Source organism: Marmota monax, unplaced genomic scaffold, assembly GCF_021218885.2.
Source record: "Marmota monax isolate L192 unplaced genomic scaffold, Marmota_monax_Labrador192_F-V1.1 WCK01_AAM20220418_F8-fsc00002, whole genome shotgun sequence".
NCBI lineage: Eukaryota > Metazoa > Chordata > Mammalia > Rodentia > Sciuridae > Marmota > Marmota monax.
Genome location: NW_026693571.1, coordinates 43,661,539 through 43,676,768, shown reverse-complemented (window position 1 = coordinate 43,676,768; position 15,230 = coordinate 43,661,539). Strand labels below are relative to the sequence as shown.

Below are 15,230 nucleotides of genomic sequence, written 5' to 3'. Positions count from 1 at the left end.
TGACAGTGTTAAGAAAGAGCAGACTTCTATGCTTCTATATTCTGGGTATATTTTCCCCACTGAAAATGCATACATACTAAGCATTCCTTTTACTCAGATAGTTGTTAGTTTATTACTTGAACCCTTGTAGTTTCCCCCCCCCCCCTAAAGTGGCACCTGACTTACATGTATGCAGAAAGGTTTGTTAATAAATTATGAATTGTCCTTATAAACTCCACTGCCATAGTAATAGAAATGTCTGCGGGGCTGGCGCTGTGGCTCAGTGGCAGAGTGCTTGCCTCACACTGGGTTCGATCCTCAGCACCACATAAAAGTAAGCAAATAAAATAAAGGCATGCTGTCCATCTACAACTACAAAAAAAAAAAAAAAACTTTAAAAAAAAGTTGTTGTGTGTTAATGAATTGCACCTCAGTCCTATAAACCCCTCTCAAATGGTGAATGTGAACAAATTTATAATCTTTCTGTCTTTTTGCATTTATTCTGAAAGCACACTTGTAAATAGGTAGTGGCCTGAGTTACTATTCTAAAACTTTTTTTTTTTTTATAACAGTGATTGTGGAGTAGAATTCATTGATGCAATTGCTCACTACTACCAGAAGAGTCAGCCTATTTGTTCCTGAAGGTATTACAATAATGAAGAATATTGCCCATTAATGCATCTCTAAGATTAAATCCAAAGGCTCAGAAAAGTGAAACAAGCTAAATAAAAGGTGATTGTCAAGAACTATAAATAAATCATCCAGTGTTTCAACAGAAATTTTTAAAACCCGTGCCATTCCTTCACTTACACCTCTTATGTATACATTGATTCATCGAATGTGAATAGACCATGCAAGTCTATTTCTTAATATTTCATATTTCTTGGTCATATTTACTAATTAGAGAGTTTTACTCTTTTTGGATTGAGTAAAGAATTTCATATACTCTACTTAAATAAAATATTTTTATATAAAGAATATTTTATATAAATTTTCAAAACTATATACATAATCCTGCAATAATTTTTCTATTTTTCAGTAAATAAACATTAATATAAAAATATTCCCAACATGTCATAAGCAATGCTTTTTTAAAAAGACAATGAGCTATACTTATATAAGCTATTAAGATACCATATTGAAAGACTACTTCTCAGCTAAGCTATTTTTCTATGTATGTCATATGTATACTTTACATTCTAAGTAGCCTGTCTCCTTGCTTGTAGGTCACTCTCTTGAATTGTCAGTAAGTATACTCAGAAGATGAAAATAAATTTTATTGTTGGTCTGTTATTTAAACGCTATGCTCTCTAAAGAAGAGATTCCATAATGAAATAAATTTCAGAAGTATACACACAATATATGTAAGCATGAAAAGGGCTCCAATAAGTTCCGCGATAAATCAACCTTCTTAACTTCAATGATAGTTCACCAAACTTATTTTACCAGATAATTTTTTTTGTTTTTGTTTGTCTTCGCATAAAACTTATAATATATTTTGGAGCTTTGCTTGATTAGAACACACTTTGTGTATGTTAAACAAATGTTACTGGAAAAAAATTGCTGCTCAACTCTTGGCAATAATTTAAAAGTCAAGCGTAAATAATGTTGGAATTATCTATTGATTCAGTACCCATTACCATTATTGCCATCTCTTCCCCAACCCCATGGGGCTCAAGATCTTAATCATAATGTTACATACAGATGGTACGAAGATGATTCACAACAATGGATAAAACAGGAAATGTGTCAGGGACAAAGAAACCCTTCCAGGAGTGGAAAATAATCCAATAAGAAATGGCTGGCTTACTTTAAACACAACTTTGCTCTAAAACAGCAAGTGATATTTTGTTAAAGTTATTTAAATAACTCTAGATTACTGCTCTGTAAATCTCAAGAGACAGAACTGACCTGAGACGACTATTGTTAGTGCCATAGTTTTGATTAAATGAACTTCATTGTGACCCTAGAGCAATGGTCTTTCCAATGAGAAGCAATGAGGTTTCTCAGAGACACATTATTTTAGGATAATTGTTTCAGACCCCCCCTTCCCCACCATATGGGATGGAACCTTGAGATGCTATTCACAGATTTTTATATTTTGGATACATGTGTATATATTTACCCACATGCACATATATATGCACATACACATACACACACACATATATATACATACACATGCACATATACATGTGTATATTTTAAGATTAGGATTAACTCAAGTTATTAAAAACAAAAATGTGTATCCCATTTTATGGGGCATTCCTTCTTCAAATCACAATTTTCCCTCAATTAAGTTCATGTGTTGACTGTAAAAAAATTGCACACCTTCTTTACAAAGGACCATATAAATGCTTACATGTTATTCAACTGAATTATTTCCACTAACCTTTTTTGCAACATTTATGATTTTCTGTATTTCAACTAGGCAAAAGCCACTGCAGTTTTTAGGAAAGAACTCTACAGACCATTTAGGCTGAACAAGAAGTAATTTTGCCCCATTTAACAAATGCAAACTTAGTTACCATGAATATGTGATAAACCGCTCTGTGAAGAAAATATTTCCTTTCATGACTCTGACCACTTGCGCAAGACTTTGTCTAGAATGAAGTTGGGATTTCATGAGTTTCAAATTGGAGGAATATTTTTATTTTTATGTATAGTTACCATTTTTTTAAATGAAAGATTAGAAATTAAAATGTGTTCTACCTTCAAGCAAACTATTTGGTATTTTGGTTTCTTTATCATTACAGAAGCCTTTATGACAAGTTGACTCATCTGTGACACTTTATGACAAGGCAGAGTTTTTGCTCATATTTATGCTGCTCAAATGAAAGCCCCCACCTCACACAGTGAATATGATGGAATTCAACTTTAAAAAGTGGCTAATGGGCGAGTTTTATCTTGACTAGTTGTGCTTCCAGCATCAATATCACTTCAGAATTTGGGGCTGACATGGGAATGCAGGTTTTTCACAAAAGTATATTTTATTCTCGATAGTTAATTTCTTGAGAAATTTTATATAAATCACATTGTAAAGTTCACCAACAGACTCCATTTTAAAGTCAACCCGGCATTTAAATACTTTTCATAGTGTAAATAACCCAGTCCCATCTCAACCTCACCACCCCCTCCACCCTAATTTGCTTGATGTGCTATTCACAGTTTGGACATCTTGTCGTCTTAAGTCAGGTCACATCTTGATGGGACTTCACTCTAGAAGCTGAGAGACTGTGGCTGCCTCTGTGGCTGTCCCCTGTCTCATCAGATGGCTCTATAGAAGCTGAGGGGCTAACAGAAATTTGTCAGATACCCATAAATGGTCTGAAATGAAACACTGTCATGTCAAGGCCCAAGAATTTATTTTTTATTTTGATTTCTATCATGTTTTCACCCAAAATGTTGAAGAAACGAATAATTTAGAACACCAAATTTATATGCCAAAATCTGGGACTTCCATTTTTTTCTTTAATTATAAGTGACCAATTAAAATGATCAATTATTTACATGTGACTTTTGAAAAATATTTATAACAATATCAATATAATGATAATAGAGATGAAAATATTTTCTCCAATTCTTGACATATAAATTTCTGGAAAATATTAGAATACCAAAAAAAAAAAAGGAATTATTAGAAATTCCATGGAATCATGGAAAGTATAAAATTAACAATTTTAACCACAATTGTGAATTGCAGGTACTTTGTATCTTCTCAGTATTCCCTAATATAAAATTTCTGATTCAAGTAACATGTCATGAGAAAAACTTCAAAGCTCATTTGCATAAATTCTGGAAAATCTGTATCATTTTGAAGGGACAGGGCTGTTCAAAAGTATCTCCTTAGCAAAAGTCAATAGGCAGATAAGGATAAATTATGTAAACGTTAATAATTCATGATCTGAGAGTTTTGAATCTGTTGGAAAGTTCTAGAAGATGTCATTAGGTGCCATGTGATGTCTTCCCGGCTTGGAGTGACAGCACCAGGAGACCCTATGTCTGCGCTGCTCCTTCATTCAGTGGTCCCTATTATTTGTCCCATAAATATGCTTGGTTGACTAGAGAGACCTGGGCTAAGTTGTCTCAATGTTTCCCCTGCATGCAGGAGAAGTCTGGAACCTTCCCTAGGGGACCTGCCCACCATCTCGCCACCTACCTTTCCTCTCGGCGGCCTCGGCCCTGGTCAGGTGGTGGTATAAGTAATCTAGTTTATCTAGCTGATCCTCCAGGGGCTTCTGCGTCCAGAAGATGGACCTGCGTCGCGCAGCCACCCTCAGGGTCTCCCACTGCTCCATCAGAGCAAAGAGCTCAGTGAAGGACTCGTGATAACCCTCCCGCAGCAAGTCCACGCAGATGTTCTTCTTGTACGAGTTCCTGTAGCTGGGAATAAGAATCAGAAAGCTCAATGCCTCGTTTTAATCCTTTCAATCTGCCCGGTGTTTTCATTCTCTGATAATTAAAGGCTGAACAGTGTTTCTTTCTTTTTTTTTTTCTTCCCCTCAGTGAAAGCACTGAAAACTATCAAAAGATCTTTGCCTCAGACACTTATAATTGAACTACTTCAGTTTAATGAAAGATGCCAGAAGCTATATAAATACAGTAATTTTAATGAAATTACATTATAAATATATCCGTTCCAGAGCTGGGCTCTCTTTGACAAGGACAATAAGCTAGTTCGCTGACAGTATTAAAAAATACTGGATACACCAGCCTTCCACCCAAACAAGCCAACCCATCCAATCAGAAAACTACAATAAGCTGGGCAAAAATCACATTTGCTATTTAATATCAAAGCAACGTCCTCCCTGTATTTGGCAGTTTTGTTGTATGTAATGGAAGTTTATCATTCATTCATTCATTCATTCATACAGAATGATTTATTGAACTCTATCGCTATATATACATATCATTATATATACTGATATAAACTTTACATACATTTATATATATATATATATATATATATATATATATATAAAATTATTTTCAGGTAGAATTAAGTTATTGGTTTTGCTAATTCATTGCTTAGTTTCAGAACTCAGGAGGCTGAAGTAGGAGGAACACTTGAGCACAGGAGTGTGAGACCACCCTGGGTAATAGCAATATCCCAGCTCAAAAAACAATGATGAAAACAAATCCTAACTTTAATAATAAACCATATGCAAGGACATTGACAGAGGATGGTTCATCTACTCATTCAATGAATCACTATTGCATTTCCTACTAAGTACCATCCAGTGTTCTAAACACTCAGTATTCTTGTGAAGTTGGCATTCTAGTGGGAAAACACAATCCCATAATTAAGAAATGAAAAATAATGACTGAAAATGTCTACATATAAATATACAAAATTATGATATGTGGTGGCTATTCACCTATCAAAAAGAACAACCACATAGCAATATATATATATATATATATATATATATATATATATATATATATATATATGTCTTTCTATTAATGTTTGTAAGCTTTTTTAAAAAAAACCCAAGAACTCAATATTTAGAAAAACTGATATATGATACTATTGGCAATAAAAATTTCAGTGTAGACTGGGAAGAGCTCAGAATTAGTCAGAATATCCAATTTGTCCCAACCTCCCTGGTCTTAATTTCCTCTCATTTGTAAAATATACACATTCATATCTGCCCTCCCTACATCGCAGGATTCTTTCAGGAACAAGATGAAATTAAGTGAAAATGCTGCGGGAATGTGAAGCCCTTTGCTGCTGGTCATCAGCTCCTGGCTGTCATTCGATTCACCTGTGGAGTTTCCACAGCAAAACTGCCCAGGTTCCATCTGCCAAGAATTTCTCATTCCGCGAATCTACTTGGGTAGAAATCAAGAATGGTGAGTGGAGAGTACGGAGATACGGAGGTTTTTATTTTTGTCTTTATTTATCTATTTTTAAGTGGGATCCAGACAATGAAGAGACCTCATGGTAAAGCAATGGTAAGAAGCTCAGACTCAAAGCAAGGAGTGATGGAGAGTCCTGGAGAGGCTGAGTCCCAATGGACAGGGTGTGACTGCTTTTGAGAAACGGCATCTGGAAGGAATGACTCTGAACAGCAGTGCTCCCCCACACCAGCAGCCAGTCTGTTGTACCAGCTCATAGAGTAAGGAAAGCACATTCCTGGGTCAAAAGATCAACAGCTACCATTCGGTTTGAGCCAAGAAATATTCAAAACAGGGAGAGTAAATTTTGGAGTGACCATTTTTGAGATTTTCCTGCTTGTCCCTCTAGTTGAAATAGAAGAGGAAAATGGAGCCAGAAAGACCATGTCCTCCCTGCTCCCCTTTATTCCAGTCAAATACCAGAGGGGTGGGCGAGAAGAACAAGCCAGCCATCAGTGAAGTTCAGTGGGATCTAAGTGTAGAAGACACTGGAACCTGCTTCCTGCGTGAGAGTCTTGAAGGTAGGAGGATTACCAACATCCCCACTGCCCACCTCCCCATGCACGGGGCACAAGAAGGCAGGGAGCCATCAAGGGTTTGTAGGCAGAAGAAAACCAGAGAACCAGAACCAGCCCTATGATGTCCCGCAGTCCCTCAGTGGTATGGTGTGACATTATGAAAAAATGTCATAACTTTTCAGAGGGCTTCACAGATGACACTAACGGAAGGGGAGGGTCACTGTGTCTGCCACTGTGTTATCCAGCCATAGCCAGGGATGTGTGCTGAGAGGCTCATGGTGAGATTCTCACTGGGGTTGGAAGTATGGCACACCCATGATTGAAATGGGCAGCACCGGGAGCCTCTGAAAGGCTTCAGGCCAGCGTATTGCCAGAGCTGATAAACAAGGATGGACTGGGGACAGTTGCCTGCACAGGATGCCACAGCCTAGAGATGCGAACGTTCAGCTATAAGTCAGAGAGAACTCACATCACAGTATTTTGAAAATAGAGAATCTACTTTTTGCCTAATCTTAGGCAGCCAAGGACCTGGCTCACTGGACTGGCAAGTTCAAGATCAAGGTCCCTGGGATTATCTTGACCCTCTTTCCTCCTTGTTCCCTGCTAGTGGCCATAGGGCTCCAGAGACCATGTTCACTTTCAAGAAGAAAGTGGAATGTGAGGGGGCATTGACTGTGTCTTTCCTTATTTTGGGGAAAAACAGAATCATTCCCACAACTCCTAGCAGATTTCTACTTTTGGACCCTTTGTCTAGAACTGGGTCATATGACGTCCCACTCTCCCTTTGCTGCAAGGAGTCTGGAAACCCAAATATCCTGACTCCTCTTGGGCACAGTGATGTCCCAACCCAATTTGAGCTGTGTAAGCAAAGAAGAAAGAGGACTGGGAACTGGATGGGCAAATCAGTGACAATGACAAGGTCCTCCATGAAAATCTGAAAGTAAATTCTGTCATATGCTGTTGCCCTGCCTGCTCCCCATGTTGACAGATAAAATGCAGAATGCTCAGTTCAATTTGAATGTTATATAAATTACAAATGATTTTCTTTTTAATATTAGAATCCCCTAAGTATTTCATGGGACATATATACACACACACACACACCTGGGTTTTTGAAAGTGAAATTCAATTCATGTATTTTTATTTGCTAAATCTAGTAACTCTACTTCCTTCAGCCCCCTTCAGTACAACGCTGTTTCTGTACTGGAAGATAGGGTGAGGAGGAAGATGTTTTAGAATCTTGAGCAACCTGAGAAATTGTGGAATTGGACTGACTACCTGAGAGTGACAAGATTGGATTTTTACACTAGGGAGGATCAAGGCTCAGGGCCAGGAATTAAAATTAAGTTATAAAAAAATAAAGACTTTCAATTTAGCATCCTTGAGTTTGTGACTCTGAAATTCACACCTGATCCAAGAGAAGGGATGGGAGGAGGGTGAAACTGGGAGTAGGGAGAAAAGATGGTAAACTCATGTGGCCGTGGATTGGCGAGGCTACAGGGGCTGGAACTGGGGTACAGGCAGGGGGCTAAGTAGGGTTAGGTGGATCCAAAAAATACTTAGAAGATAAAAATATTGGATACTTGGTGGCTGAATGGCTGTTGGAGGTGAAGGACAGGAAGAAGCTCGGATGATGACCAGGTTTTCTGATTGAGTAATTGGTAATTTGCTAAAGAGGGGAACATTTGCTACTGGGAAAGATGATGAATTTGGGTTCAGATAGCTTGAGTTTGGGAGTCCCCAAGGGCTCTTGCAAGTGGTCCCCTAGAAGGCAGTTTGTGGGGTGACGTGGAAGGCCCCTGACGACACAGCCTGGAACCCTAACCTTGCTTCAGAGGAGCAATGCCAACTTCAGATGTTCATGCATTGGCTGCCAGAATGTTTTCCTATGAGTGAAGAAAGCCTGCTGCAGCAAAAATAAAAAGAAGGACCACGAAGTAAAAGTTAAACAGTGACTTCAAACAATGAAAATATGCACTGGGCAGAACAGTTGGGAGGTCATCTCAGTTCTAATCCTAATCCAGACAGAGAGGTAGAAAATCACTCTCCAGATCCTTCTGCCTTCACATGGGAGATGAAGGGGGATCTGCCCCATCCAGCATGAAGCCCTACTTCTGCCTTGGCACACTTGAAAATACTTCTGCAACTAGCCAGCCTTATATGTGGGATAGGAATTCAAGGACTCCCTAGTCAGAGGGTAGATTATTGACCCAAATTAGAGGGAGACCCGGTCTTTCCCATGAGCTGGAATTTTGAGGCAAGCAGCACAGGTGTGGGAGAGGCAGGAGCCCTGGGCAGCTACACCGGACAAGATTCTCCAGTAGTCTTGCTACCTACATCCATGCAAGGGGCCTGTGTCTTGTCCACTTCTTCTGAGCTAGGTTCTCGCCCACATTCCACCAGTCACCTAACATCCTTTCCATAAAATCATTTCCACTTAATTTAGTCAGAATGGGTTTTCATTGCCTTTTGACCAAAGAACACCAAGTGATTCAGAAGAAGCTGGACTAGGAGTATTTCCAACATATCTTTTGGGTTCAAAACACCAACAATATATAGCATCGATTTTAAAGATTTCTAGTAATTTTTTGAAAAGGTCATTTTTTTTTGCAGAAGCTATACCAAATAAGAATATGTTTAAATATGTATATATAACTTTGTTGACACCATTTATATTTTGTACACACCTATATGCATGTACAAATGCACCTGTAAGCCATTAAGCCTCATGAGTAATATTTGAGAGCAAGAAAGAATCATAGTTATTTACTAAATAGGTTTCTACTAAATCTTTAAAGTAAGGCAAATTATTTAATCTGAATATCTTTTTAAAATGAACTGATTCTTGGAAAACAAAAATACATGACAATTTTCATTATTATATTTGGATTTCTCAGATTTTTTATTTCTTAAGAGACAACCACAGTTGAAGTTCACTTTCTTTGTGAAGAAGAAAATAAATAGAAATGTAAACAAGATCCAAATTTATTATTTAAATTGTTATTCCATTTGGATGTAAAGATTTTAGTCTTTGGTTTCATTTATACATTAAATTTTGTCTAAATTAAGTGTTGCTTTTAAGCATCAGAAGAAGGAAAATTTCTTTGACTCTAAACTGCCCTACAAGATGAAAATTGAGAACTCTGTTAAAAATCATGAAGAGATTTACTATGATGGGATTTGGGGAGAGTTCTGACAGAAAAAAAAATATATACCACTCACAAAAGTAGAAGTGGGGACATTGATAGACACACTGGGCATCCATAAATCTGCATCATGAGGAAGATCTCTACCGCAGCAGGTACCTCAGGCTGCATTGGGATCAGGGAAGCAGCTGGAGATAGAACAAGGGAGTTGTGCATTTCATACAGGTTTTACTGCCTTTTAAAGGCATTGTTCAAGAAATTTTGCTAAAACTATCATAGTTTATATCAAAATTTCCCTAAAAAAATTACAAGTTTTTAAAAACATCTAGAAACTGACAACAAAATTCAACAATCTGGCTCGAGCTTCATAGCTGCTGAATGTGTGGAGGTGCTGGGAAATGCGGGGTGTGCTGGTCTACAAGCACAGGCACAGAAATATGACATGGATTTTAAATTCCTCCTTCAATAGCTACTATTTTCGGAACTCCCACAATGTGTCAGGCACTGTGTAAATATCACTTTTAACTCACTCCACAACTGTGTTAAGTACTACTTTAATTTATACAGATTTAAAAACAAACAAACAACAATAACAAAACACACACACACACACACACACACACACACACCTCTCTCCAGCGATCAGTGAGGCTGTGAATTGCCCAAAACCACACAAGCTAATAAATGGCAGAGTTGTGATTCACACCCAACCCTCTTTGACTTCGGATTGTGAATTCTTTCCACTTCCCACATTGCCTCCTGGGACATCAACTATTGTTGCGTTTTCTCCTCTTTTCCTCCTGCCCATTCTTACAACTGTTCTATTTATTTGCATTGACCATTTAGGAATTTGACAAAATTTGACAATTATGATGTAATCTCCAATTTGAAAGCCGTTCTCTTTATCCATGCTAATCCATGTTTATGTTGGATTGGGAGCAGAGATCAGTATCATTCTGTGGCTCTCCCAGAGGATCCCCCTCTTTTAAAGGAGGGAGCAGACGCTAGTAGCATTCATGAAAAGCAAATTAAATAGATATGATTCCCACTCAAGGGTGTAACAGCTACCAGGATAAACCACTGACAAACATTTAAAAGGGTAAAAAGTGCATACTTCTACAAACCCAGAAAAGACAAATAGGTGAAATGAATAGGTATAACAATTTATTTTATCTTATCCCCACCTAAATTAATGCATAAACTAAGAGGTTGACTTTGACGGTGTAAAGCATTATCACCTATTCAAATAAGGACAATTACATTTATCATATTTCTTCCCGGGACAAACTAAAATTATGGTAACAAGGTGAAGCTTCACATTCAGTCAAATATTTCAAACCATTCAATAAAAAAAAATACTTTAAAACAAGAGCATAAATTTTTAATTTAATCTGACAAAGATAAACTCAAAAGATATGTAATAGCTAATCAAAAGTCAGGATAATACTTTTATTCCATTAAGTTAATATTTATAAGTCACTAGTGGGTTATCTGTGCCAGTTATAACAGTCTTACATTCATATCGTAGGGATAAATGTTATTGGAATCACCTACGGGATAATTACATTGACTTAAATTAATACTTAAATAGCTTCAGTTAATATAATTTCCATGAAATAAAGAGAATCACTATTCCTACACATACTTTTAAGTGTAGGTAGATATTACATATAAAAAAATTTTTTTAAAGTTATTTTCTGATATATGCAGACTGATAACGATTTTGTAAGTTCCTTGGGTATGTGTAATCATGTTTAGAAAATGGTAATTGTTTTTTCACCCAAAGCTAACACAATGATATAGCATTTCCCTTGCCACATAAATAGTTAAAGAAAAAGAAACTAGAAAAAAAATTGTGTTTGGAATGACTTCATTTTAAAAACATTTAGAATTACAATGAAAATTGAAAGTATTAATTTTTTTACACCTTTAGGTTTATATTATTTGTCATAGTACAGATTACTACTGATTAATAATTGTACTGCTATCTCATATATATGCATGTGTATGTATTTGTAATAAAATGGAAGAATAATAAACTCATGGAATTTAAGATTTTAAGACTTTTGTTTTATATGTAATTCAAAACAGCAAGAAAAAGAAGTTTTAATATAAAAAAGTTGCTTAAATGTAAAGAATTCCAATGAGTTGACTGGTCTCTGGGGGCATCTACTGGAAATTTAGCAAACTGCAGTCACATCATGTAAATTTGATAACTTTCATTAACTGTCTTAATACAGATATTATTTTAATTGGTATGCAAATAAGATGATATTCAAAGAATATAAATGCAAAGTTATGCATGGATTCTATATCACCCATGCAGAACTGCAAAACAAGTAGCTGTCTATGAGACCACTTACCAAATACTACACCCTATTTATATATTTTAAAATGTAAATACAGCAGGTGGCATCTCACAGATTAACAGTTTTCAAATCATTTCATTCTCATTTTTGGAAAATTAGAAAGATATTATAGAGATAAGCATTCATATATTTAATGAGGCATTTTTATTAACTGAATAAAATGCATATAAAAAGTACTTTCAAATTGTAATGTCTTCTCTCTGAAACAAATTCACTTTGCATCTCAGTACAACCACCGATCACAAATAACATGATGATCAACTGCTTATTTTCTATGACTTAGCTTAATGACTACACGTTAATATTTCAAAAAGTAGAATTTTCTTACATCAGCATCAGAATCCTTCACTACAATTTGTCATTACAATTTGAATTAGTTATTAAAATGAACATTAATTCTCCTAAACACTTCAAAACTTCAAATAATGAACACAATACAACCATTTGAGCTTACACACAGTTTTAAGATGTATTTCAAAAAATAGCTCTTTTCATAATATTGTGCAGTTATAACTAATCACGAAAAAAGCTCAATAGCATAACCATTATAATATTATTTTCTTTGTAAAATTTGTTGGTGATTTTTTATGAGAGAAAATAAAAATACTTGGATATACAAGTATTGTGTTAAATATATATTATATGATCATGATTTTATATATTGCTATATAAATAATTTAATTATAATTTTATATAAACTCTCTTTGAAAGACTGAATGGAACATTTTAGCTTCATTCCCAAAACCCTTTATTTATGTATTAATTTATACTTTTTCTGAAAACTTCATTAGAATTTCTGTCCAAATAAATATATCACCTTGAATTGTATAAATTGTAAAAAGCAAGTCAAAATTAAAAATACTATCAATAAATCAGAATATAAATGTAGTAGGATTTTTGTTTCAGTTTAATTTTGGATAGCTAGACTAACTTTATAATTTTAATCAATAAATAAAATCTACCCCCAGAAGATTATAAAATAGAAATTTTATGTGGTTTTCTAAACAGTTGTAAGTTTGCTAATTTGAATTTTTAGAAAAACTTACAAATGTAAATTTTGCTTTATAATTTTACAAACTGCAAATTCTTATCTATTAATAATAAAATTTAGGAAACACAACTTTCAAAATTTTAAAAGTATATACAAATTGAAATAAACCATTTGGAAAAAACTATTTAAACCAAGTTCAAACTTGAATTCCTTTTAAAGAGACATAATAAGGTTAATAATTAAGGAATGAAGTCTACCTCATAGAATTTTGTAACTCAGACTATAACTAATATAATTCTTTCAACAAATAATATATTGAACAATTGTGTCAGCAAAGAATTGTCCCAAAAGCACAGTAAGAATTCATTTCATGGGTTATTTTATTTTAGGACGCATGGATTATTTGTGTCAAATGGAAAAATATTATTTCACAGTTTCAATTGTTAGCATTGATGCTTAGTGTTAGCAGAAGTCACTTTTTGGGAGATCAAATCAATGAATGTTTATAAATCAAATAATAATTTTGCTGGTGATAATCACCAGATAATCAGAGGAAAGACATTATATTTTTGCAGGCGGTACGAGGCGGCAACTCTTCCAATGGCTTTAAATAATTCCCTTAATAATATAAAGATATTTTTAATGTGCACATCCTGTTAAAAATGATTTACTCAAGTGATTTCCATTCAATCAAATATTTGAAGTACCGTGGCTCTCATCCATCGGAAATGAATAAACTATGCACCTGTCAATATAAAGTGTCACCACAATATTTATCCATGAAGCTGTCACACCACATTTTGACAATCATTTTCTTTATTGAAAAATCTCAAACCGAAACATATTTTTTAAAGTTTTTCTTTAGAAGTTTGGTGTAAAGAACTGGGAGAAAAGCTCCTCATATAAGGTCAATTATATACACAATTTTTGTATACAGTCATTATTTGCAAACTCCTTTGAGAAATTCAAACTTCTTTACAAAAGAATGATTTCAACTAAAGGTCAGACACGGAAAGATGTGAACTGAATGCCATCTTTAAAGAAGAATTTTCAGGGAAAGTATTTTCAGAATTCAACACGAACCCAAGCCCCTTTGACAAAAGGAGACCATTGTATGGATTCATATCTTTTTGTTTTGTTTTGTTTTCAAATTACATTGTAACTTTCAACCATCAGAAAAGCAATAATACTAAGCTAAAAAATAAAACCTCAAAAATGAACTTAGTTCTTAAATTGAGTTATAATAATAAAAAAGAAATATGAGTAAGTAATGCAATTCTGTTAAATTCTGTGTTTATTACGATGATAGAAAACATGAAAATAAGGGAGAGAACAAAAAAATGAGCTTTTTAATCTCATGACTATAAACACATGTAAACATGACAATGCTAGTTCATCAACTGAATATTCTTGTCTAAATTAATATTGACAATTTTTATTAACATAAAACTTAATAGAACATGGTATTTGCTCTGCACTTCGAGACACAATTTTGTGACACTCTCCAAATTTTTTGAAATTCTATTATTTAGGATTTTTTTCCTGTCAGATAACATTTTCTTTCAATTCTCTATACATCTCTACAAATAACAACAATAATTAAAAAAAAAAAAAACTACTGCTTTTCCATATAAATCGAGTGAAATATCACTCACTTTTAATAAAAATGGAAAGCTGGAGAATATAAAAATCAAACTTAGCAAAAACAACAAGTTGCCTTAAAAAGAAAAACTTTGGCTCACTGTTTTTTTTTTTATATTACTAAAGTGTGTCATGCATTTTATCTTTGCAAGAGTTTGACGAGTTTTGCAAGTAAAATTCTGTTTCCTCTACACTTGCTAATAGTCATGAGAATCTGTAGTTTGCACCTTCCCATTAAAAATGTATTGTATTTTTTGAAATTATTCACCCCGCCTTTTATCCAGATCATGTCTTTGAAAGGAGGAAGTAGATAATAAATGGAATAATTCATGATTTCCCATTAAATATGAAACTTTCTTTTGCAGAGTTTAGAAAATGAAGTTCTACATAATGTACAAAAGTTGATTAGAACTTTTTTTTTTTTTAACCTTTTCAAGAAAAAAACCTTTCACATTAAACAACTGCAGGAGGGGTTTCTTTGGGAAAAGTAAACCCATCGATTCTTTACAACTATAGTTTTGTGCTATCTATTCTAATGTTGCTTCCTTAAAATATATATTCTTTCACAATTCTAAAAAATATTAAAAGATTGGCAAGAAAAATAGTATACATTTGGCTATAAATATGACAAATACTTAAGAGAAAGATTACATGTTTAAAATACAAAGGGAAAAGTCACATAAAT

At 34.5% G+C, this 15,230-nt stretch overlaps 1 protein-coding gene across 1 annotated transcript in view; it reads right to left on the bottom strand.

Moving 5' to 3' along the window:
* The window catches only part of Ttc29 (tetratricopeptide repeat domain 29), a 226,937-nt gene that overhangs the window by 188,819 nt on the left and 22,888 nt on the right, over positions 1–15,230 (bottom strand). Inside the window, exon 4 of the mRNA XM_046459089.2 lies at positions 4,139–4,362. Coding sequence (XP_046315045.1) covers positions 4,139–4,362 — 224 coding nt within the window. The remainder of the gene's footprint in view (positions 1–4,138; positions 4,363–15,230) is intronic.